Source organism: Microchirus variegatus (genome assembly GCF_963457635.1).
Source record: "Microchirus variegatus genome assembly, chromosome: 5".
NCBI lineage: Eukaryota > Metazoa > Chordata > Actinopteri > Pleuronectiformes > Soleidae > Microchirus > Microchirus variegatus.
The window spans coordinates 12,736,061-12,760,744 of NC_139806.1; the positions used below are offsets into that span (position 1 = coordinate 12,736,061).

Consider the following 24,684-nt stretch of genomic DNA (forward strand, 5'->3'; position numbering starts at 1 on the left):
CATTAGAATATTACATTGCATTGGCTGTTCATTAATTAACTAGTTTTCTAAATCAGTCAATTGCCTCGATTCTCCTTTATCTGACTCGTTCGAGGGTAATTTCTCTGGCGTTGTGTTTAAGTCATACTTGCTGGGCTGGCTGGCTGCAGCCTGAGTTGGTGGCTGCGTCCCGTTGGCACACACAATAGTGCCCTCGGACTTGCTGAAACTAAACAGCTTTCCAGGACTGAATGTCCTGTTTGGGGACTGTGACCTCTCCTGGCCACTAGGGGGGATTGAAGAGGTCACTGTTGACCCTGGCATTGCTCCAGACGCCACAGCTGGCTCTTTCTTTACCTCTGTTGACTTCAGGAACTTCAAAAATCCCGTGAGCTTTGCCTCACCTCCTGTCGGGGACTGGGCAGGTGAGCGTGAGGTGCCAGAGGAGAACTTCCCCTGGAGAGGGATGATCTGCTTCAGCTTCATCACATTGTTATTTCCCAGCAGAGAGCTAGGTCTCTTTGGCTTGTCCCCCGACTTGCCCCCTGTTGATTTGTCATGGTGATGCTGGTGCTGGGTGTCTGCCTTGTGGTACTCACTCTCCTGACGTGCCTCGGCCTGCAGCTCCACCTGACGCTGAAGCTCCTCCTCTTCACGCCGGCGCCTGAGCTGCTGTTGGAAGTGTTGCTGGGCCTGCTGCTCGTGCTTCTAAACAGGGAGGCATAGATAAAAACAGAAGGGGGTCATAGAAAGGAAGCCAAAGTGTAAGCTCATCCGGTTTTTACAGAGTCAGAGATGGCTTAGCAGTTCAGATCATGGGCTTAAAGTGCCATAATAGAGTCCACTGGTGTGATACTGTACTATACAAATAGAGCAGTACTGGTGTATGTGTTTGGACAAGGCACACCAACAGATCAAGGAACACACATGGATACGATATGCAAAGATTACATACATTACACAATGTGCAGCAGCAAGCCACTGGCGAAGGTCTTTCAAGCTATGATACAACTATACCTTGAAAGCTTCCCTTCGTCGGTACTCTAGCTTGGCCATCTCCTCTGCTACCCAGCCAGGGATATCAGGGATGGCAACATGGATGACGTACTTAAGGAGGATTGCAAAGTGCTGTAAACCACCAAGACAAGCACCAGAGGGACAAGCTCAACACATGGTTACAACAGCACAATCACATTATGGATTTTTTTTTTTTTTTTTGCTATAAACAAAACGGCAACTTTCATTCACAAAGCACAAACACTTGCTAAGTCTTTTGTTCCTCCGGGAATAATTTTTGTTGTGATTTTTACACATTCACAAAAACAACAAATCACAGACCATGCACATTTGTACGGTAATATTAAAACTGCATTTTATTCATAGGCTCCTTTCAAGACACTGACGGTCACAAAACATAAAACTAACGATGCAAAAGGAATGTCGATAAAGAAGAACCAAAACCTATTACAGAGAATATGCCTGTGAGTTTCAGATTTCCTGTAGAAAGTCAGAGAGGGAGATGGGAGATGGGAGGGAGGGAGGGGTTTGGTGGACAGGTAGAGCCGAGTATCATCCACATGGCATAGAATATGTGGCAGTGAGGAAAGAGGTAGATAATAAACAGTCTAGGTCTGAATCAGAGTGTGGCCAGAGACATGCAGTATATCAAGGAGGATGGGGATGATTATCAGTCCAGAGTCAGCATTCACAAGAAGGTCATTGGAGATTTTAATCAGAGCTGTGTCGTGGGCAAAAACCAGACTGGAACTGTGCGTATAAAACTGTCAGAGAGGTGAGCATGAATCCAAGGATTTTGGATAGGAAAGGGAGATTGGACGGAGGCGGTTGACGTTATTAGCATTTAAGTTATTAAAGGACCAGTGTGTAACGCCAGATTTCCACCGCTTGCGGTCTGACTGTGCTGCGTGCCCCGCCGTCCGTTAATCCCCACGATGTATTTTATTTTGAAAATTAACCGGATGAATCTGTGCTCGACTTCTGCCCCGCACGATCTGCTCTGTGCTCAATTTCTGCATTCTGAACTCTGGGAACTACGGTGGCCTTCACATACCAGAAAGGATGCCATTTTTTTCTCTCTGTTTGCATGGTAACACTTTTAAATGTGTAAACACAAACTGTAGAAACATGCCTCCATGCAGATAAACCCTCCAAATGTTACACACGGGATCTTTAAAAAGTGTCATTTTGGGTTAAAAACAAACAAAAACTATTCTTAAAACTACAATCTCCTCCTGGACAAACCTACATACCTCCAGTAGAACAATGGAGATGATGGTCATCTCAGGACTCAACCAGGGAAACAGACGCTGGAGCTGCCCACACTGACCAATCAGGTAACAGTTAACTATAATGGCGATCAGGCCCATAGCCTCCATTGCAGTCTGGTGTTGAGACAGACATTCACAGGATGGAATTAGATACTTGGGACTTCATTAGTCGTAGCCTGAATGGCTTTTTTCTCACAAACAGAAAGCAAACACTGACCTGCCACTGTCCAATGTTCTCCACTCTCTGTCCAAACGGCCTCTGAAGGCCCGTACAGAGCTTCAGGGCATCGCTGCGGATCTCAATGATGTTATTGATCAGAGCACACATGGCTGCCAAGGGGAAAGCAGAGGAGAAGAGCACCACGTACCCAAACTGAATGAACATCTCCTGGTAGTCCTGAAGAGTGCCCTGCTGGGTAAAAACATGATGAATGCACATTTAGACATGTGGATAAAGGTGATGCTTTGTTGATTGAATAGGATTTTTTTTTTTTAAATGCTTCATTTGAGTCCCACCTCATATGTCTGCATGCAGCTCTCAATCTCAGCCTGGGTCAGAGAGACAGTTTTGGGTTCTTCCGGTGGATCGATCCATGACTTCTTATCCTCTTTTCCCTCACACGTGTTCTTTCTTCTCTGACAAAATGAGTCAGATTCCTTGAGGGAAGACACAGTGACACTCTCTTTCATATCCTGACAAAACATAGGGGCAAATAAGAATGATGGTGTTTTTTCAATGGAAAGCTCAGTCAGAGCTGTTGAGTTTTAGATGTGAAATGCATTGAACTGTATTGAGTTGAGTATTGGGTTTAAGTGATTAAATCCTAATATTAGGCGGACATACGTGAGACAGCAGTTCACAATCACTGTCCTCATCACAACTGTCAAAAATACACGATGGCTCCATCCCGTCTTCCACCAACGTAGGACTGTCCTCGAGGAAGCTGTCTTCCCCGCTCTGCACTTCTGCTGCGTCGTCCTGGTAGTCAACCTTCTCTGTGAAACTGACTTTGCGCTGTTTCAGAGCACTGTCACTCATGTCCCACTCTTCTTCCGAGAGCCTGAATCCAGCTTTCAGATCCCCTCTCCTCTTTGGCTCCGAGTTATTGTTGGCACCGTGATTGACAGGGATCCCTCTGTGACCCAGGAAGGAGTAGGCCGTCATCGAGGCCTGAGCCTTTCCCAGAGCCAGGCGGCCATATTTGAGCATGATGGCTTGGAGTAGCTCCCAAAGCACCTTTGGAGTGAAGACGCCCAGCTTGTTTTGCTCGTACAGATAAGGCTGGAGGACCTCTTTGATGTTCTGTAGGAACTGGCGAAAGATCAGCAGAGTGGCTAACATCTGAGAGGAGAAGAAGAAACATAATTCATCTATTGTATCACCATGGTAACTATGTAGTGGATATATTTATGTACTATTGTATATTAATGTACTATGTATAGTAAACACAGGGTGTGTAATAAGACATATATATGTATATACAGTATATACATACACATAATATATGTATGTATATACGTATATATTATACATACATATATATATATACATACACATAAATATATACACACATATATATACATACACACACATATGTGTATATGTACATATCTATATATATATATACACATATGCACATATACATATATAAACATAAATATACAGACATATACATATATATACATACGCATATATGTGTACATATATATATACATACATACACACATATATATATATATATATATATATACATACATACACACACACACACACACCCCCACACACACACACACACACACACAACAAGATAGAGCTGAATGTTGTTGCTACCTCCTTTAGCCGCTCCATGTCCTTGAGGTAGAATCCAATGTAGAAAAGGCTAAGGTACGAATTGATGAATTCAAACTGTAAAACCAGAAATTTCACAGAACGTCAAACCCTCGCTCACTCGGCACGAATCGTCTCCATTAAACCGTGACGCTGAAGCAGGACTTACAAACACCATCTTGATAATGAGATTATTCTCATAGGCACTCTGAAGTCTGTAGTTCTCTGGATAGAGAGATAAGAGAAACATGATTTAACCACATGCGCCTGTACAAGAGAAACAACTCATTTTCTGCTTAACTGAACACGTGTTACATTTTCATCAGATTGTTATCAAGTCGTTCATCTATTATAGAGTGAGTGCTTCACTGTGGGTGTTGAGTTTGTGTTGCTCACCCATGTCATTGAGCCAGTACGCAATCTTCTTATACACTTCATCACAAATGGTGACAGTAATAGCCAGAAGTATCTTAGGAATGAATCGCGTAATACCAGGCAGCCCCTGAATCTCCATCACCACTTCCTGAAAAGTCAATTAGCGTGATAAATAGGTGTAATTATTTATCACCATGAGTAATAATATAATCACCATATGTGCTCTAACAAATGCCATCTCCCTTTGGCTGTTCAGACCTGCAATTCCAGGCAGAGGAGCATAGCAAAGAAGACAAAACAGAGGCAGAGGAGGCAGATGGGCAGGCTGACCAGCCATCTGAACATGGCTCTCTTCCATGGAGGATAGTAGAACTCTTCACAGCCTGTTACGGGGCTGCAGCGCTTCACACCCTGCAGAGACAAAGAGACTATTTTTGTGTCTGCCATCAAACTGACTAGAATATAGATTGGAATAATGAATGCGCTGTTTTTATAATGTATTTGCCTTCCACTTTGTTTAAAAAAAGTGACAATTTATTGCACAAAATGCCACATTTCGGAGAGAGGAGAGGACGAATGGGCAGAAATTGAATATATTACCCACACCAAATGTGTTTGTATTTATTATAATCGCTTTGAAATAAAAAAAAAAAATATATAGGGTAGCTCAGCCCACGTAAAATCTGATGCATGAGCTAACAAAGGATGAGGCTACAGGGCAGAGAGCGGAGAGAGCTGTTAAAGTGTTTAAAGGCAGGTGTGAGCAGCAGAGATCCTCCATTTGTTGCACTGTGCAGTCTCATTATTATAATATTAGTAATGATATAATATAACTATTATTCGCTACGTACAGGTCTGAAAAATTCCAATGTGTCCTCAGATCCAATCGCATAAATCACATAAATCACATTCAGAGCAGGTTTGAAGACACGTGTGTGCCAAAATTGCAAAATCCATCCTCGGAACAGATTAGAGACCGTGTCCTCAACTGACATCATCTGATCAACAGTTGATTCTCAGCATTTTGTAGCACGCATAGATGTGCAGATTTAAGCATATGTGGTCACATGAGACACATTTCAGTTACAGGATTACATATCAGGTGTGATCATCTGTTCTTACCACTGTATGGTTGTTTTATGTGGTACTCCACGCAAAACATACTGCGCCCAACGTGGGGCTCGAACCCACGACCCTGAGATTAAGAGTCTCATGCTCTACCGACTGAGCTAGCCGGGCATGTACCCCTAGAAGAGTAATGTGTTTCTTTCACGGCCATGTGCCTCTATCCGGCACAACACAGTGCGAGGTACCTCACCCCTCCCCCACTCTGCTCTTTTCAGAGTCCACGTGCCAAGACTGATCACATTTCCTGGTTGTCTTTGTCAATCTAGAGGCTGCAGAGTTGTGCAAGTACTCAGTGGCAACAACCAACCTCACCCTGAACTGAGGCCTGGGCTCCTCCAAGGACTCGGCGGGGGTGTCCAAGGTCCCCCACTTGTAGGCCAATTCTGCCTCTCGCCTCTTCCAGCGCTCCAGAAACAATGTAGCCCACACAACGTTGAAGAGGGCAAATACCACACAGCAGATATCCTGACTGGTCTGTGCGGGGACAGAAAGGACACAATCAGATACTGAACTTTGACATTATTTTTTGAAATGGGTGAATGTCAGTGTCACAACACATGAAGCATCAACACAGAAGATACAAATACAGACATACAAAGGTGCACAATGTATGCACAAATTTAAAATGAATATGGTTTAAAAGCCAGCTTGTAGAAGTGAGTTATATCGTGTTTATTCAAACCTCAACTGATTTGTCTGATCTTACTGAAGCGGGGACAGAAGACCTCAGGTTCTGATGGATTTGGGCATAGTATTGAAAGTCAGTTTTGAAACGATGACCTCAGTAATGTTTGTTTTGAGTAGAGGCCGATTCATTCAGATATGTGCAGAGGAGCTAGGTCATGCAATGCTCTGACAGTGATGAGTAAAATGCTAAAACTGAATTAAATGAAAAGATAACAAGTGTAGTGAGGCATGAATGAGGGTTACGCGGGATCATCTACCAGTTCCAAAAAATTAATCTGGCAGCAGCATTTTGAAAGAACTGGAGACGTAAAGGATAAAAAAAAAAATGGGAATACAACAAATAAAAGCTTCCTCTTTGACATCACCTCATACTATACAGCCTAATACAAAAGGTAAAACCAGAATCAAATCAAACAAATCAGCACTAGTTCAGTATCAGGTACCTGGTCAGCCTCTGCTAGTATCCAGAGCAGAAAGCCAATGACAGCAGGGTAAAGCATGGAGTTTGTGTAGAAACCCAGCCAGGCAAAGTACATGCCAATCTTCACCCCAAAGTAGTCACAGATATCATCTTAAAAACAGATGAAACTGTTAAAGGCTAAGGCTAAATAACGTCATAAACTGCATTAACAAAAAAGATCATAGTATTCGATCATGTTAGCTGCAGTGACAGAATAACTCAGGTCTCCGTTTTCTTCCAAATAAAAGTGTGACGCTCCCTACCCAGCGGCTGACGTTCACACACTGCCTGGACCCAAGACGTCATGAGCTGGTTGAGGATCCTCTGCTCGTGGAGAGGAAACATCTGATGGATCACTCCCCGAGCAACCAGTTCTGGAACTGCAAATGACGAAGAAATGAACCGACACACGTGGGTGAGTTCTGGTTCCCGTTTCACAAAATATGCAATGGTTACTTGTCTTTTTTTTTTTTACTTCAGCGCAGAGTGACAGAATCTCTGCTAATATAAGAATATATGGCCTAATGAGGAGGACGGTGACAGGTGTAGTGTGATACTGCTGATGAGGGGGGAGGGGCTGGCAGAGCACAGGTGAGATGTGGACCATGACAGGGACTACAAAAAAATACACTTAAATTAGAAATAAAAGACTGCTGGTACTCTCTAAGGCTGTATTTCGCGGGGGAAAAGATACTTGGGAACAATGTGGGGGAAAAAAGTGAAATAACACAGACTGATTGGCTGTCCTTCCAGGAAGTGAATGTTGTGAAGCACCTCCCCCTGTTTGGCCCGCAGGTTGTCCAGCCAATACTTAATGATGCTCTGACGCTCCTGAACGCAATTATAACAAGATGATTAATGATGTGTTATAATAGATAAAGACACGAATGAATCAAATAATAATATTCATAGCTGCACACAAGTGTGACGACCACTTACCTGTGAGGTGAAGAAGCACAGCTCACTCCCGATGTTCTCATAGATGTTGTCCTCATCGCAGGAGAAGCGGCGCATCCCGCCGCCAAAGTGAGTCTTGACAGCTTTGTGCATGCCCATCTGCTCTGCTCCTCGGAGTAAGCTGAGGGCCAATGGACAGAAGGTTAAAGCTGACGGAGAAGAACCTCGGGTCACTGAGTGAAGCGTTAAAAATGATGCTTTAAGGCAGGGGGTGTCAAACTGAAATGACCTGAGGGCCAATGAGTGTCTAGTCTGGTCAAGAGGGGGCAAAAAAATGGGGTAAAACTATGAATATAACATTAAATGAATCATACCCTCTATACATTGTTAATGTGGTAAACGACTATTCTAGCTACAAACATCTGGTTTTTAATGGAATATGTACATAGGTGTATATAGGACCATTTCCAGTGTTCTAATGGTACATTGTGTTTGCTAATAGCGTTAGAAGACTATTGGATTATTAGAAAACCCTTGAAAACCCTTGTGCAATGATGTTAGCACAGCTGAAAACAGTTCTGCTGGTTCTTTGGCGAAAGGGCAAGTTATAGATATTCATGATGATATTTCACAGAATTTCACAGTAAAAGTGCTAGTTTCAATATGGAATAATGTATATTTCACTATAAAAACATTAATGATGCAAAATAATTCCAGTAATATCAAAAAGAGAGGAATATATCTAAAAATTAAGTAAATAATGATGAGGACAACTGTAATTAAAACACAAAACAAGCTTATTATTATAAAATGATAATTATAACAGGATTGTTTTAAAAAAGCAAATATATTTAGTATCATATTCTGTCAATATACTGACACACGCGCTGTGTTTAAAGGAAGAAGAGGTCGTGGGCCATGTTTTCATTATAACATGATATAACAAGTTTGACACCTCTGCTTTAAGAACAATAAACTCTCAGTATGGTTTCTAAACTTGGCTCTTTCACAACCTGTCCGAACAAAACACACAGTATGAAAATGAATGTTTCTGCTGTTGTTTGGTCTGTTTGGTCTTCATGAACAGAAACAATGAAACATTACGTTGCATCTGTAAAAGGGCGACGTGGCGTAATACTAACTGAGTTGACTGAGGGAGCATTTGTGGGATAGAAATGAAGGTTAAATCTTACCAAATACCTGTCAGTGCTCCATCAGCTGCTTGGAAATGTAAGAATCCACCAAAATATCAACGCAGACAAAAACAAACAATCACTGTTACAAAGTCTTACTTTTCAAATGTGGTCGTGATGAAGAAGGCGTGTGCCTGGGTGTGTTTATGTTGTCGAATCTGAATGCTGACTTGAGGGATTCCCACACGGATCTGATTCAGGAGCCACAGCAGAGTGTGGTCATCTATTGTATCTGGGGGGAGATTTTGAAATATTATTATGAAATGTGATCGCAAACCTTGAGCCTCTGTCAACGTTGACTTTATATTTGCACCTTAGTGGGCATGTTTGACAAAGGCACTGGTGTTTGCTCCTGTATGGATCAAGTTGAACCAAGCCCAGAAACAGAACAGGCCAAACAGCAGGAGGGTGCTGTTTGCACACAAATTGCCCACGGTTATCTATCTATCTATCTATCTATCTATCTATCTATCTATCTATCTATCTATCTATCTATCTATCTATCTATCTATCTATCTATCTATCTATCTATCTATCTATCTATCTATCTATCTATCTATCTATCTATCTATCTACCTACCTACCTACCTCATAAATGCCTTTACCTGTTAAATGTGATATAAACTCAACACATCCTCCACTTTTATTCTTATTTTGTCAACAAGGCTTTTATTATGAAATATTTGCAGGCCCAGTGGGTCTTTGTATTTTATTCAGTACAGAGGAGGATTTATCGAATTTCAAAGTGTAATATTTAAAGGCACCATATGTAAGAATGTGGCCAAAAACGGTTACTACACTCAAATTCAAAATACTGAAGTCTTTTAGGTTTAATTTTCTCCTGCCATTGCAGCTCAGACGTAGCTGGCAACCCGTGGTTTCTCGGCAGCTGAGACTCTATTGACTGCGATGATTTGTAGACGGCGGTAGTTGGCGCCACATGCCAAAACATGATTTGTGGTCTGCAAAAGATTTTTTTTAATGCAAATATTTTGGCTGTACTGTTGTTGTTGGTGAGTTCAGTTTGTTATATGAACATTATTCCTGAGTCTCAGACATTTTAGGAGAATTTTAAGGCCAGTTGCTTTAGATTTATTACATAATGCACCTTTACAGCATTTTTCAAAAGACAAACCCTCTAAAAATGAATAAAGTCACAAAAAGGTGACAAATGAACCGGTCATTTACCTTTGATAGATAGATACGCAGTGTTGGGAACAGTTTTGATTCATATTAAGGACACTGCTAAACAATACATATGACATAACTGATTTCTTTTGTACAAATCATTATTGTTATAGAATGAAAAATGTCTATCCTTCAATAAAACTAATAACATATGGAGTTAAAGAACAGCCGTTACCCCAACCTGAGTATTAGTAGACAGATGAGTGAGCGTACTGTACCTGGAAATGTCATCAGGATGTCACAGTTTTCGGTGGGCACCATCTTGAGCCAGGACTTCCGCGACATGATATAGTGTCTGGCCTGAAGAAGCCGCTTCCCAAATAATTTATCTGACAAGAAAGCAAAGGGGAAGACGATGAGGTTAGGTCAGGAAGTGATTAGAGAATGTAAATGAGACGGGTGATAATAATTTCCCATCACGATGATCAATGACAGAGATTAGTCATTGGGGTCACCCTGCCACTCATCACTGACATTATGTCCTTATACACTGTGGTCTGTCCATGTTTTGATTTACTCGTCAGACAAAATGACAACAGTGGTCAAAACAATTGTCTAGCCAGCAGCGTGAAGGTTGACTTTGGTGCATTGGTCGTATATGACTGAGCAAACATAAGAGGGAGGAAACAAAGCAAATATGTACAGGCACGAACAAGCTTTTCAAGTCCGTCTTTGAAAAAAAGAGGAAAAAAACAAGCAGCTGATGAGATACTGAAGTCTTTAATGAGACATGTTTCTTCTTTCACACGTCAATTCTTCATCTCCAGTCACACTCAGACTCTGTGACTCAGTCCCGGCGGCCACAGTGACTGACTGATATATTCAGTGTTCACTGAACAGGACTGCTTCACTCAGGATTTTAGGTTCTGCACTGACTTCATCTCTCCTCCTCAGAGGTGTTGTTGTTGCTGCCATCTCCCTGTTGCTTTGTATATTCTATCTTTTCTCGAGCAAAGATCAGTCTTTAATCAGTTGCTTAGTTGTGTCAGCAACTGCGACGCTGTTGTGTGTTGTGTGTATGTTTGCCAAATGATATGATGATATGAACCCAAACCAAAAAAACAGATTGTCCCTCGCAATCACTGACATAATTGAATGGACAAATTAATTCCTAATTTCAAACATCCATCCATCTTCTACTGCTTTATCCTCCACATGAGGGTTGCGGGGGAAGCTGTGCCAATCTCAGCTGACATAGGGTGATAGGCGGGGTACACAGGTCGCCAGTCCATCACAGGGAAAACCATCAACTCTCACAGTTATGGTCAATTTAGAGTGTCCAGTTTGCCCAATCCCCAAATCTGCATGTTTTTGGACTGTGAGAAGAAACTGGAGAATCTGGAGAAAAGCCACGCACACACAGGGAGAACATGCAAACACCATGCAGAAAGACCCTTGTTCCGACCAGGTCTTGATAACCACTTCACCAACCGTGTGGCCCCTATTTCAAACATGTAAAATAAAAACATTCATTATGAAAATATTCATATGGTGGGGCACACCCTGCACAGGTCGCCAGTCCATCACAGGACCAACACACAGAGATAAACCTTCAAACATTCACTGTTTTTGGACAGTGGGAGTATCTAGAAAACATGCAAAACCCATACAGAAAGGCCCTTGTGCCTTTTTTTGCTGTAAGGCAACAGTGCTAGCCATGACTCATCTACTGCTTTCCTGGGAACTGGTGCCAATCCCAGCTGACATAGGGTGAAACAAGGGGTTCAGATCACCAGTCCATCATAGGGACACATTTGTGTCCAATCTGCCTCATCTACAAATCTGCATGTTTTTGGACTGTGGGAGGAAACCAGAGAACCTTGAGAAAACCCACGCACGCACAAGGAGAACATGCAAACTCTATGCAGAAAGACCCTCGATAAGGTACAATCCCGTGTCTATTTGCTGTAAGGCAACAGTTCTGGCCCCTACTCCACCGTGTGGACCCATGTCAAATCACTCCTCTAATCAGCATCTTGACATGTCTCTCACCTGCCAGGGGAATGGATTACTGCAGTAAAGCTGTAGTATGCGAGTGTAGCGTGAAATAATGTTGACATACGGGACATCTTACATCTTTTACTTCAACTCAAAGTGAGAGCAAAAAGCAAAAGTGTTGCGTTTGTATCGTTCATGCATGTGCGATTAAAGATAGTCACCGCATACTATTTATTATTATTATTGAATAGTTGCCCAGTGCTTCCCTCTAATAAAGGGCATCATATGCAAAGTGCTGCTTGGTTTCCCTCATCCCATAAATCACCACCATGGATTCTGCTTACTCACCAGTCCACCGACTCTCGTGTGAAATCCTCAACACCTGAGACACACAGCTGACATCTGAGCATGCAACACTGTCTCTACACAGCCTGTCTGTCTGTCTGTCTGTGGGGGGACATGCACGCACGTCCTGCATGCACCTGTGGACCACACCGCCTCACACTCCTCCCCGGGCCTGTCTTGTCTGTCTGTCTAAGCTGGAATGCGGTAAAGGGAAAAACGCACCGAAATTACAGAATAATAAGTATTTTTTAAAAAAACACTGACCATTAATCCCAGTCTGTAGTCTGTGAATGGTCAGTGACTGTCGCGTGCCTCTTTAATGCGCGGCCGCCTGAAGCATCACGCAGATGTACTCAGCGTCCGTGTCCTGCCTGTGTTTCACCCCGTGTGTTTTCTCTTCCCCACTCACTGTGACACTCACCCAGCACACTGGACGGTGTGAAGGAGGTCTGCGGCTGCAGCTGCTTGTTGTTGGTGGTCCTGTGATGATGCTGCTGCTGCTCGCTCAGCACTGTCCTCTCCATCCTTTGCTCTGCACCGTCGCTGTCGTCGACGTCTGTGCTGCTGCTGCTGCTGCTGGTGGTGGTGGTGGTGCTACTGTTTACAGTAGCGTCAGTATCAGCTGTTCCTGTCCCTGCAGCCTGCACCTGCATGCTGCTGCTGCTGCTGCACAAACACTATGAAGACGCTTCTACTGGCTGCTCTTCTCATGTGCAGGGGAAAACCCAAGTGCATCTGAGGGATGAGGAGGAGGAGGAGGAAGAAGATGTACACGTTAACACACACCACATAGTCGTGACTGATTGGGCAGTGACGACAGAGTTTGTAGGGGAAACACCGCACACAGGCATCTACTGGTCTGAAAAACAAACAGTGTTTAACAGCTGCACATGCGGAGCTGAGCTGAGGAAGGTGCGCCAGTTTACTCTGCTGCACACAGCTCAGGGGCCTCACACTCACTGAAAATGGCCTGGGGGGGCCAGTGAACTTCTAGTCTGGTCAGGAGGGGGGGAACACTTTAGTGATGAGGAATTAAAATACACTTGATAATCCATCATGATGTTGCACTTAAAAAAAAGAAATATTTAGGATGATATTGCACACCATTTCAAAGTAAAAGTGAACAAAGAAATATAATTATGATACAAAATGAATCTGTAAAAAATAATAAAAGAATCAAAATATTAAATCAAAAATAACATGATTTATCTGTCATAGATAGATAGATAGATAGATAGATAGATAGATAGATAGATAGATAGATAGATAGATATTAAAACATATATTTCATTACAATTTTCTTGTATTTTTGCAAACTAAACATGCAAACACGTGATCTCAAAGGAAGTCCAACTAGATAGAAGGAAACTTCATTTTTAATTAATGATCGATCAATTTCCCTCCAATTTCAGCATGGCAATACCTTGACATGGCCACTAGGTGGAGGCAGCTGACAGTATAAGGCCTATCACCACCAGGGCAGGTCTCAGTTGCTGCTGAACAATTCTGACCTGAAGAAGAGATGACTTTATGACAACCCTCACCCCGAAGCACCCATCCGACATAGGGCGATAGGCAGGGTACGCCCTGGACAGCTCGCCAGTCCATCACAGGGCCAGTGCCACATATAGACTCTTAGAAATAAAAGTGCTAAGTAGAACCATATAAGGTTCTTCAGGTTGTCCTCATAGGAGAACCATTTTTGGTTCCAGCTAGAGCCTTTTATAAAGATTCCATCTGGAACCCTTAGTGTTACCAAGAACCATTTTAAAACCCTTTATTCAGGAAAGATCAAAATAGTTCTTACTGGAACCATTACTTTACCACCAAGAACCCTTGGAAGCAAATGATTCCAGGTAGAACCTCAACCCTTTTAGAAGAACCCTTTTGGAACCCATTTCTAAGATTGTAGTGACACACCTATGATCAATTTAGAGTGACCAATTTACCTTATCCCATATTCCATGTTTTTGGACTGTGGGAGGAAGCTGGAGAACCCGGAGAACCACTACACCAACCGTGAACCCAACCCTAAAGCACTGCTCTGTACTTTTACAAAAGAGGACGCAGATGAAGGCAGCCAGCTTTAAAGTGTCTTAGCAGAGGGGACATATTATGTGCAACAGTAAAAATATGTAGAAACAGTGACTTCAGCGTCGCTTTAAAGTAGAAGTGAAACTAACACTTCTTCTTTTGTACAAAATATGGAAACCCAAAGATGCCCTTACAGCTGTGTTCATGAAGAAACACATGCAACTGTCCCACCATCTGTTTTTCTTGGGTTAATTTGAGTGAAGACAAGGCAACAATGATGAACCAGAAAAATAGTAAATTTAAATATCCACCAAAAATGTGTATGAGAGAGAGAGAGAGTTAGCATTATCTGTCTGTTGTTACCATGCTTTCCATTGTCAGCTGTCAACATTTTTAAAAATCTCCACTGCAGAACCACATTTTCTTTTTCTTTGGTCGAGATCTTTTTGAGAGGGGTACTGAGGTTTTTTAGGTTTGGTAATGTTCAGACGATATCAGCATATATATATGCATACATACGTATATAAATATATATATATATATATATACACATACATATAAATACATATACACATATATATATATCAAGCTAAATATTGAGCTAATAGCTTCACCAAAAGGATTGAGGAAAAACAACAAAGCTAGTCAGACGAGTAATTCTCTGACAATTCAAATCCACGCCTCTTGTTAAAATTTTGACGTCCTTGGACAAAAATATGCATTAGAATGTTTTTTGGTGTTGTGTAAAAATTACATTTATTTTTTTCCCATTTAATATTTTTAGATAGAAATAGTATGACAGGGTCAGACAGTGGACATCCTCCTACTCAGTCACCTTCTCCCTTCACCTAGTGTTGACCTGTAGCTGTTAAAGCTTTGTGCAATGACGGATGTCTCCTGGTGGAATTAAGCAATCGAAACCAAATCGTTTCAGTTGCTCAATCTTAGTTACTCTTTCTCAGGAAAACGGACGAGGGAGAATCACAGCTGTTCAAGGAAAAATGTTGACTAGACAGGATGTCAAGTTAAGACAAAGTTTTAATCTTGCAAGATGGAGCAGTTACAGTGAACTACAGTTTGAAGGCCTCTTTTATTCCCCTCACAGCAATGTTTTCACGCAATTCTGTACAATCCCCTGTCACATGATAATTACAACAACAGTTCAGTACCTTCCTCACACATACCTACATTTTTGTACAGAGAAGGAGGATAAATCATAGTTGTATTAACACTTAAAAATGATCTGATTATACTGTATATAAAGTAATACAAACTCATCAAATGTTAAATATGAACAATGCTATGTGATTGCTGTAGAGTAGGCGGTTCTATTGACTTTGGCGGATTGTGTTTTTCATCCTGTGCGAGGTCTGCGGTATTGTTTGTCAGATATTGTTTCGCTTAAGGTGATGATGTCAAACCCATCCTCTTGAAGCAATTTAGCTTCATGTGTTTTCCTTTGCATAACTCACAGAGGTCAAGGTGAAAGTCAGGGTTGCGCTGAAGGACTTACAAGACAAAAGAACTCCCAGCTCGGGAATAGTTTGTCTCCCAGCTGTTTCCAGCACTTACCTCGGTTCTCCAGAACACTGCACAGGAGAAAAGGGATCGACCCCCTCGGTGTCTTCACCACCCTGGGCAACCATGTGACTGCGAGGAAGGCCAGGCAGATCGGAAATGCAATTAGACGTCACTGTAAAAAGGAGACATTAAGCAGCGACAGACAAAAGAGGTCAGAGTCCTGCAACCCCAGGTGAGGAAGGAGGTCGTAATTATAAAGCACTGTTCCCTTTCCTGCATTTGGGCGAGGAGAAAGAGGAGTGAGACCGGCTGAAACACAGCAACAGTGACTCTAAACCCTTTAAGTGTTTAGCACTGACATTGTGCTGAAGTTGGTATAAGTCATATTTTCACACTAGAATAAAATAGTAGGGTTTTATTGTCACTGTATGGTACACTGATATAAGAAGTGCTACTTTAGGCTTATGATGGTCTAGGGCAGGGGTCTGCAACCTGCAGCTCTAGAGCCCTGTGGTTCTTTAGCCCTTCTGTGTTTCCTTTTTAAAATGTAATTTTAATTTTCGTCTTTCAATGTGAACAACTGTTATTTAGAGTTCAAGGTGATAAATAAGTCTTTTAATATTTTGAGAATTAGATCTATTGTTACTACATGAAATCCAAATATTGCTTTATCTATTTCAAAGTGGGATACTTTTTAATTTTTAATTTAATTAACTCCCACAAACAATAGAAGGACTATGTCTACATAATTATGTTTAACCCTAGAACACTATCGCTCAAATTCAAAAAACCATCACTAACGCTGGGTGATTTTTACCCGAGATAATAATTACACCCAATAAAAAGTACTTGTCATCAATATATATCAAAACATGACAATACATGACAAATTTAGTAGTAGTGTATACAAAATGAAAGAAAAGCGTCATGAGGGGACCATATAAAAATGCTCCAAAATTGCTGGAAAATTAGGAATTTGGTAACAAAAACATTCTAACAAAATGAATAATGATGGAAACTTGGTTTTCATGAAAATCACATAAAATTATATGCTCGGGTGAAAACCACCCGGCAATGGTGTTCTATGGTTAATTATAAAGCATCAGTTTTCTTTTTGTAGTTCTTAATGCAACAAACACTCATTATTCTGTATATCGTTTGTCTGTTTCATGGGTCAAATGGGTTTTTGTGGCTCCAGATTAATTTTATTTGGATGGAGAGAAATGGCTCTTGTCATATTAAAGGGTGCAGACCCCTGGTCTAGGGAAAGATGTTCTGTTTTTCTCTATTAATTTTTTTAATACTAAAGCACATTCTCAGAACAAATGACACTCTTCTCAATGAATGCTTCTTTCCCACTGCTTCAGTTACAACACGAGCCAACTGTGTCTTTGGGTAGATCTGCAGTTGACAGAAAAAGACTTAAAGAGAAAGATTCCCAATGACACTCAAGCAACTGACCCTTCATTTCCTCACAGCTGTACTCCTGCACTCAGCTGCCTGCACGACCCAAATGTGGAAAAACACTTGACGTTAAACAAAGGATTTCCTTTCGACGGGAAAGAACTCTCCCTTCGCTCAAGCTTAAGTGCTGTATTTATTGATTGGCACCGGCACAACACACGTTTGGTTCTTGGATTAACAGTTTGTTCCCATCCTTTCACAGGACAGCGAACAGGATGTTTGTCTGTTCTTGTGATGTGCTTCTGCCCGTCCTCACTTTGACTTTGGCTGCATGGTAATGTTGTTGTTGTTAATTAAATTTGCATCAAGTCATTCTCTTACCCAATGTGTAACTAACACAATGCCAAACTGGAGCAGTATTGTTAGACAAATGTCCCTCTTGGGGTATTTACATATTTCTACAGACATTATACAACTCAAATGTGGATTTATTTATTTTTTAAAGAAAGCGAGCGTGCAGAAACCGCAGGGTTATTACTTCAGAAACGTTGGTACAGAGTCGCTAGCGAGTTAGAACTTTTCAAACTCTATTGTGAAACCAAATGAACCTGTTGATTGACTAATTCTTTGAATTCTGTTACGCTGCTGTTGAATCCCAGGTTCAGTGCTGTGCATTATTCGTGCGAGGAACCTATTGTACCGATTATCCTTCAGATTATTATTATTGCGGTAATTTTCGAGGGGGTTAACATGCATAAAATCGCAAAAATTCTGCATTTTTTGTTTGCTCATTGAGTTTGTTGTCTTTTTTTAATCATTTTGTTTTTATTCAAATTCACCAAATTTGAATAAAAACAAATGAAAATTCACCAAAATGAGTAAAATGTGTTGTGTGTATGTTGCCTGTATCGGGAAAAGGTCAGAAGAGTCATCTATTCTTGATGAGAAATATGTTTGGATTTCACTTGGGTCATGGATATCCGTGTACTTAACAGTTAAAGTGATGGAGCATTGTTGTGACCGTATACATAAGAGTTGTTTCCAAAGGTTCCTCCCCCCTGCATCTGTCTGCCTGCTGACAGGTTGGCAGGTAAACATAAACACTTTGGATGGATTAAATCTCGATGCCAGTAATTCTTGCTCGGAACATCACAGGAGGGGGGGGGGTCGCAAAAGTCATCAGTGGACATTTAGCCACACAATAGGTGACGCACACAGTGACAAACAGTTATTTCCGAGTCTGAACAAAAGTTAAAGATTCTAAATGGCTTTGTTTACAAAGAAGAGACAGGCACGGCTGATGTGCTTACGTTAATACAAAGGTTTTATTTATTTACACTGTTAAAGTTCTACCTCATGATGCAGATAGAAACAATTCACATTTCACATTCAAAAGGTGCCAACACTGTTCCACTTACTCTTTTACATGCTTGTATATATTTTAAAACAGACACAGTCCATGTGATATAGTACAGATATTGATATACAATGCATGAACTCAATATGACGATCATACAGTCGGCTGTGTTTAAGAGAAGCAAGGATAAAAAGAAAGCATTATCCTTATTTGAATCATTTGGCTCATCAAGATGAGAAGGACTAACCATACAGCCTGAAGCGATCTTCTTTCTCTCTGCAGAAAGAGAGGAGGAAAGAAAGGAAGAGAAACAAGAGTGACTTCATTGCAACAAACATGATGGATACAGTCGTTTATTTTTGATTCAGTTTTAACTACAAAATCCTGCTGGCAGGAGGAGAACAGATATGTACTGTCATCAATTTGAATCAAATGTATTTAGATCCCCATGAGTAAATGATGACCTAATAGACTGTTGGTTATGATTTTCATAGCATTCAACTAGTGTATGTGAATGATGTCTCTGTATGTTGGCCATGTGACTGACTGACGGACAAATATTCCAATATTTACCCTGCCACTCACCCCAGTGTATGCTGGGATTTATTCCAGCTCACATCTCCCCTCATTTCCTCATTGACTTATTGTCAATTACAAAAATACCAAATATCTCCGTCCAAGCAAACACAGTTAAAACCACACGTTCGCTGCAAACCGGGAGCTAATGGCGCTTCATACTCACTCTGGTTCAGGTGGGTTGATGAGAAGTTGCAGCATTTGAAGGTGCTGAGCAACATTGACTGTTGGATTCAAAATGAGAAGAGAGATGTTTTACATACAGTTATCATTAGAATTTTCCTGGCTTGTGAGATTTTTGTATACATGTACATTCATTTGTCATAGTTTGTATATTGACCTTGCATCCGATTATTTTTGATTTTAGTATGTCTTCTTACCAGAGCCACCTCCAAGTCCACCTATCCTTCCTGAACCGGCCGACCCGGTCCCACTATTGCTGCTGCCACTTGACGTTCCTCTCCCCGTTCCACTTGCTGTTCCACTTCCTGTCTTACTTTGCCCTGAGTTACTACTCCCAAAGCCAAGCCATGAGAATCCAGAGCTGGTTGACCCAGTTTTCGTTCCAGTTGAGCCAGAGGACGAAGACCCAGTGGTTGACGAGCCTCTTCCATTGAGTGTCGGCTTATTTAATCCTAACCCACTTGAACTAAGACCTGGATTTGAGCTGGCCGATCCAAGACTAGATAAGGCGCCCCCAGTTGATCCTTGCTTATTGAGTCCTGACCCAGTGGAGCCAACCTTATTCAATCCTAATCCAGTGGAGCCAAGGCTTGAACTAGACCCAGGCGATGAGTTGGATGAGCTTGAGGAGCCTAACCCAGTTGACCCAAATTTATTCAATCCTAATCCAGTGGAGCCAAGGCTTGAACTAGACCCAGGCGATGAGTTGGATGAGCTTGAGGAGCCTAACCCAGTTGATCCGAATTTATTCAATCCTAATCCAGTGGAGCCAAGGCTTGAACTAGACCCAGGTGACGAGTTAGATGAGCTTGAGGAGCCTAACCCAGTTGATCCGAATTTATTCAATCCTAATCCAGTGGAGCCAAGGTTTGAATTTGAACCAGGTGACGAGAAGGATGAGCTTGAGGAGCCTAACCCAGTTGATCCAAACTTATTCAATCCTAATCCAGTGGAGCCTAAGCTTGAACTAGACCCAGGTGACGAGAAGGATGAGCTTGAAGAGCCTAACCCAGTTGATCCAAATTTATTCAATCCAGTGGAGGCAAGGCTTGAACCTAACCCACCTGAACCTGTCCTACCAAGCTGACCACCACCAGCCAAGCCCCACCCAGACTGAACCGTCCGAGAGTTTAGTCCTGCCTAAAATACAGAGAGAGAGCACTGTTAATATGTAGAAAATCAACCGTGGATTTAATTGTTTTGAATTGACACACCATCATTATATTGGGTTTTGAGTCATTTCCTGTAATCTTTAAGGCTGTTTTGATAGATAGATAAAATGTACTTAAGTTTTAGAAGTAAAAGTTTTTTAAAAAAACAAGGAATTAGGATTGAGCCATGGTAGCTCATTGGGAGGGCAAATTGTATTTCAACTGGAAGGTTGTGTCCTTGAGACACTTAACTCCATGTTGGAGCGTGTGAATGGGTATGAAAGATGTGTGAATGGCACTATATAAATACAGACCATTACAAACTATTCTTCTTCTGGTTTTATTTTATTTGATACAAAGATAGTTAGAGGAAATGTGGAGTAAAAATAAAAGTTGGTAGAAAAATAAATTACAATAGGTGATAGGTGAATAGATAGGTGAATTCTGTACTTAAGTACAACACTGTTCATCATAGTGCTGACACTGCTGACGACAAGTGCTTTATAACTTAAAGATATTTTCTTACCTTGCAGGACATGTTGAGGTAATTGATTTGCTGAGTGAGATGATCAACTTCTTTATTCTTGTATTTGACACTGTTTTCCAGAACTTGTATCTCTCCATTTAACTTCATCTTGTCCATCAGAAGTCTCTCCTTGTCCTGGTCATGTTTCTGCTGAAGCTTGCCTAATTTCTCTTTGTGCTCTCTGTCCTGTCCTGTGCGGTTCTTGTTGCACCAGTGGTAATCCTCAGACAGTCGCCAGTTCTCTGCCTTCAAGCGACTGTTCTCGGCCTGGATGTCGGACACCTGGCCCCCGACTACGTCCAGGTAATTCTGCAGCTTGTTCTCCACCTCTCTGGACAGGGTGGTGCAGTTAGTGCGGATCTGTTCCAGGTGCTCCCTCTGTTTAGTGCAGGTGAGCTGGAAGGCAAGGTGCGTAGGGAAGAGGGAGTCGATCTTTTCAAGGAAAGCCTTGGAGACATTGGAGACGCCGCTCAAAGAACGGAAAAATTCATCTTTATATTTTTCTTTCTGGAACTTCAACTCCCTTTCCAGTATGGATTTGTCCCTCCTCAGATGAATGGCCTCCAGGTTGATGTAGTCCCTCTCTTTGGCCGCCTGCTCCATTTCTATCCTCACCTTTTGCACCGTTTGGGTGAAGTTGGAACTGACTAACTCAAGCCGGGCTTTCAGCCGCTCAACCAACAACCCACAGTTACAGTTGTCTGGAACTGGAGCTGAAAAGGGTATGTATTTAAAAAAAATAATGGAAAAACAGAAGTGAGTAGACAGTAGGTTTTTCTTTAGAATTTAGGAATAGTACACATAATGCGACAAAATGGATGTATTTATAGATAACTAATTCTGGGTTTTACTTACGTCTATCACAAGGAAAACGTGGGGAGGCGTTGCACATGAACAAATTGGTAGTGCATTGTTGCTGTTCGTAGAAGAAAAAAAGCCATTAGTACTAGTAACTATTGATGTTTCTGTGTTAACGCTGTATTTACAAGAGGTATCATGACTCAAAACAATATACTCTTATCCGGAGAACAATAAACAAATTATATTTCACAATCCTTTCACTGAAAAACTCTACAATTACATACTTAAACGATATAGTTTAATAAAGCGTGGCTCACCAGTTTCTTGTCGTAGTCTTGGATGACTATTGACGAGATGTTGATAAAGTGGCGGAACCTCTTCAGCTCCCAGTCGTTCCGGGCCTTCTGGGTCAGAGTGACGTTGAGCAGGTTGGTCAGGTTTTTCCTCTGCTGCTTGAGAGCCACGTTCTCTATGGAGAGCCGGCTGAAGCTCTCCTCCAGGTCCAGAATGCGCGCCGTGGACGCGGAGTCCTGCGTCTTCCCGTAGACGAGAAAGAGCACGAGGCTCACGATGATGAGAGACTGAATGAGCGAGGAGAAGAAGAAGACGATGCGCATGTAGTAGCCGCAGCTCTTGCCCTTCGAGCGGTACTGCATCCTCTTCTGGGCCATCGGACTGTTCTTGGTGACCTGCGAGTAGCCACTACTGTACATGGTCGCTGACGACCAACTGAGGGTGAGAAAGGTGGTGGCAAGTTCAAACGAGGTCCATCCGCGGAGAAGCGTTCCTCCTCAGGACTCTGAAAGCAGAACGAACAGAGATGACGAGCAATCGCAACACTTTCCTCTCTGCAGCGTTGATACCATAAGACTTTTGCAGTCTTTGGGGAAGGTGTAAACATGGGTGTGCTTTTATAAACTTTCCTTACCTCACACTAGAAGGGGATGTTCTTTCAGCCTCAGTCTCCTCCCTCAATCCTCTTCCTCTCTCTCATATTCATTTGACACAGATTACTTAGCAAGGTTATCAGAAAACTAACATAACTAAAATGTAATATTGATAAAAAAAATGAAATATGTGTCTTTATAAATGTATTTAATCATTTTTGGGTTCATATGAAGCATTTTTTTTTCTGCTGGCAAGTTTGTTGTATTTTCCTTCATAATGAAATGTTTTTAGTTTATTTTTGTTTATAATGTTGAACTTAGTCTGATGGCTATTTGAATTTTACCTGTCACACCAACTGCATCCAAGCTCAGCAGTATCAGCCTACTTTCTTGTCGACCGTTATACATATGATTCAGGGATGTTTGTTTGTTAATCCGTGTCCCAATACATTTTTAAAATGGCATCTTTTATGACACAAAATACTTATTATGACTGCTTTTTTGTCAAATACTCCATATGACAAAAAACAACAACCTAAAATTAACACTAAACGAATAAAAAACTAAGCATTTACAAAAATGTAAAACTAGGAAACCTGCTCTAAAAACTCATTAAAACTATTTTAAATAATAAAGTAAAAACTAAATTCTAAATCTAAACTAACTCCCACACACATATAGAGACAGACAAACGCTTTTAAAATTAAGTTTACATTCAATATGCAACGCCATTTCAGTCTTGATCTCTGCTTTGGGATCTCTGATGTCATGATCCCAAAGCAATACCACGACATTCCAAATGTTTTTTGTTTGTTTGTTTTTTAACCCTAACCCTAATATCTTACAATACAATCTAATTTCATTCAAGGATGAACAAATTGCTGAAGAACTGAAGCAAAACTGAAATGTTGTAAAAATGCTCAGAAATGATTTGTGTTGACAGCGCCTTGTGTTTTTTTTTTTTTTTTTTTACTGTGCTTACAGTCACTGTGCATACCTTCTTTGTAAATGTGCGACAAAAAAAAAAACATTTTTAATGGGATCATGCACAGAGGTTTCCGCTGCACCACGGGACGGGAGGACAATGGCTCATGCTGCGCTTCTGACGCCCTCATTCAGTGATTCAAAGTCTCAGTCCAACACGATGACGTGGGTAAGCTGCCCTCTGTCTCATTAGACACACACACACTTTAAAATGAAACTCCAGCGTTTGACAGTAACAGTCTCAACTTTTTCCTGCCAGGGCACTGTTGTCGTGCCAGGCGTCATCTTGACAGGAAGCAGTAACTCATAGAGGAACTGTCGATGGTCAAACATGCGGCAGCTCTGAGGACAAGATTAAACAGATAAAAGGCGCCAACAAACGCAGGATATCAGAGATGAATGTGAGACCGTCAGCAGTACATGAGCGGGTTGTTTTTATCTTCATATCTAAACAAGGCTATGGGAGGAGTTTTTATTGGCTATATTTGTATTTTGGGTTCATTCATGAGACGGTGCCAACTTGGCTGATAGAGCCACTCTATAAAAACATTGTTTCATGATTTATAGGCCTCTAGCAAACGGCTGATTTAACCCTTAATACTGATAAAGCCCTATGTTTGGACAAAATAGAACCAAAAAAAAACAATCATAATCTGAGTCGTCACAAGCCAAGAAGATCTCTTTATCCCTTATTTAGCCAGGAAGGACCCACTGAGATACAACATCTCTTCTTCCAGGGAGTCCCGGTCAAAAAAGATCTATCCCGTCCTTAAATCAATAAACCTGTGCGGCATGGATTGCTTTTCTTTCACTTTGAGCTGCTTTTAAAAAAACACAGAGGTAAAAGATTTAGTGGTGTGAGCATCCTGAATATGCAGTAGCCTGTAGAATGATATATGCATATCCTGTGCAGAGGTGGCTGCACTGTTCTTTTTTGTTTGTTTTTGTTCTGCA

General features: G+C 41.5%; 2 protein-coding genes across 2 annotated transcripts; both read right to left on the reverse strand.

The window, feature by feature from the left end:
* Positions 1-39: 39 nt before the first annotated feature.
* Positions 40-12,959, reverse strand: ano8a (anoctamin 8a; the record flags this gene model as incomplete). The annotated part of the gene is made up of 18 exons (XM_083889519.1): positions 40-687; positions 997-1,107; positions 2,250-2,381; positions 2,485-2,676; positions 2,784-2,960; positions 3,112-3,609; positions 4,099-4,173; positions 4,265-4,320; positions 4,492-4,618; positions 4,729-4,881; positions 5,911-6,072; positions 6,729-6,856; positions 7,009-7,125; positions 7,480-7,576; positions 7,685-7,823; positions 8,935-9,067; positions 10,242-10,352; positions 12,728-12,959. The coding sequence occupies 18 exons, from the start codon at positions 12,957-12,959 to the stop codon at positions 40-42; spliced, it is 3,288 nt and encodes a 1,095-aa protein (XP_083745645.1).
* A 5,623-nt stretch (positions 12,960-18,582) lies between these two features.
* On the reverse strand, positions 18,583-22,762 carry plvapa (plasmalemma vesicle associated protein a). The gene is made up of 6 exons (XM_083890476.1): positions 22,177-22,762; positions 21,914-21,974; positions 21,059-21,771; positions 19,579-20,521; positions 19,365-19,422; positions 18,583-18,898 (listed from the first exon to the last, which is right to left on the reverse strand). The coding sequence occupies exons 1-6, from the start codon at positions 22,570-22,572 to the stop codon at positions 18,865-18,867; spliced, it is 2,205 nt and encodes a 734-aa protein (XP_083746602.1). The 5' UTR covers positions 22,573-22,762; the 3' UTR covers positions 18,583-18,864.
* Between the last annotated feature and the right edge of the window lie 1,922 nt (positions 22,763-24,684).

Bases quoted from the DNA above. Each gene is read 5' to 3' on its own strand.
- plvapa (XM_083890476.1), bottom strand. From the start codon at position 22,572: ATGTACAGTAGTGGCTACTCGCAGGTCACCAAGAACAGTCCGATGGCC. The intron at 21,975-22,176 runs GTGAGCCACGCT...TTCTACGAACAG, and splicing joins AAGACTACGACAAGAAACTG to CAACAATGCACTACCAATTT. The intron at 19,423-19,578 runs GTAAGAAGACAT...TGAATCCAACAG, and splicing joins TGGACTTGGAGGTGGCTCTG to TCAATGTTGCTCAGCACCTT.